The 1,131-nt window shown below is 68.3% G+C and overlaps 1 protein-coding gene across 1 annotated transcript in view; it reads left to right on the top strand.

Moving 5' to 3' along the window:
• The first annotated feature begins 891 nt into the window (after nucleotides 1-891).
• Nucleotides 892-1,131, top strand: part of LOC113407914 (LYR motif-containing protein 4-like) — a 123,977-nt gene continuing 123,737 nt past the window's right edge. The window contains exon 1 of the mRNA XM_026658822.1: nucleotides 892-995. Coding sequence (XP_026514607.1) covers nucleotides 910-995 — 86 coding nt within the window. The 5' untranslated portion in view covers nucleotides 892-909. The remainder of the gene's footprint in view (nucleotides 996-1,131) is intronic.

The following is a 1,131-nucleotide window of genomic DNA, read 5'->3' as shown; positions in this document are numbered from 1 at the left end:
CAAATCTGGGAGGGCGGGGGAGATCCCGAGCAGCCGTTTCGCGCGCCGCTGCTCCCCCTCCCTCTCAGACTTGAGAGCCTGGGGGAAGGGGCGGAGTTGGGGCGGGGCGGCCAAAATTGTTTTTGCCTTGGGCGGCAAAAATTCTAGAGCCGGCCCTGGGTGTAATACGCTCACTATTCATCAGAAAACTTTTCACTTAACACAAGTATCAGAGGGGTAGCCGTGTTAGTCTGTATCCACAAAAACAACACAGCTTCCACCCACTTTAACCCTCTGGGAGGCAGGCAGGGGCAGAGTAAAGGGTCTTTGTTCTGAGCACTTCACTGTGCAAGCTGGGGTGAATACCCTCTTAGTCCCTAAATAAATCAATCAGGAACACAGTAATATTCATAACGCGAGGTGGGGTGGGAGATTGGGGATGTCTCAGGCCCAGAGCAGCCCCCCAGGGGAGGCTGTGAACGCCCATCCCCGTGGCCGGGAGGCTGCCCGCTAGAGGCAGGGCTGCACACCGGGGAACCACGCGGCGACAGCGACCCTGGGAAGCGCCTCTGGCCCCTGCAGCGGCTGTCCCCGCGCCCCGCACCGTACCGTATCCCCACGTGGGGCCCCGCGGGGGCCCTCCCAGCCGCCACTCACCGTCCCCCTCGGCTCTCTCGCCCCGCGGGCTTGCCGCTGTAGCTGCCCGAGCCCCGCCTGACACGCCGCGAGCGGAGGCCGCCGGCCGGGACCGAGACGCTGGGTGCCGAGCAGCAGAGCCGGAGCCGGGCAGGGGGCGGCCCTGGTCTCCGCCCCGCCCCGGGGTCCCCCCGCGCCCCCGCCCTGGGCTGAGGCGGCCGCCCTGAGCTCAGGCTCCTGCGCGGGCGAGCGGGCGAAGGGGCCTTAGAGGGAGGACCCGACTGTGCCAGCAACATGGCAGCGTCCAGCCGGGCCCAGGTGCTGAGGCTGTACCGGGCCCTGCTGCGGGAGAGCCAGGGCTTCACCGCCTACGGCTACAGGTGGGCCCCGGCCGGGGGAGACAGGTGCCCGGGAACCTGCTGGGGGGTGGGGGAGGCCGGGGCCCCCCAGGTCCCTGCGTTTTGGAGAGGCGGGAGGGGGGGCCCTAGGCCAGGTTCTGTCTCACCCCCCCCCCCC

This window comes from Terrapene carolina, unplaced genomic scaffold (genome assembly GCF_002925995.2).
Source record: "Terrapene carolina triunguis isolate 2854851 unplaced genomic scaffold, T_m_triunguis-2.0 Scaffold55, whole genome shotgun sequence".
NCBI classification, from domain to species: domain Eukaryota; kingdom Metazoa; phylum Chordata; order Testudines; family Emydidae; genus Terrapene; species Terrapene triunguis.
Note: the sequence above shows the minus strand (reverse complement) of the source record. Positions and strands in the feature narration are given on the sequence as shown.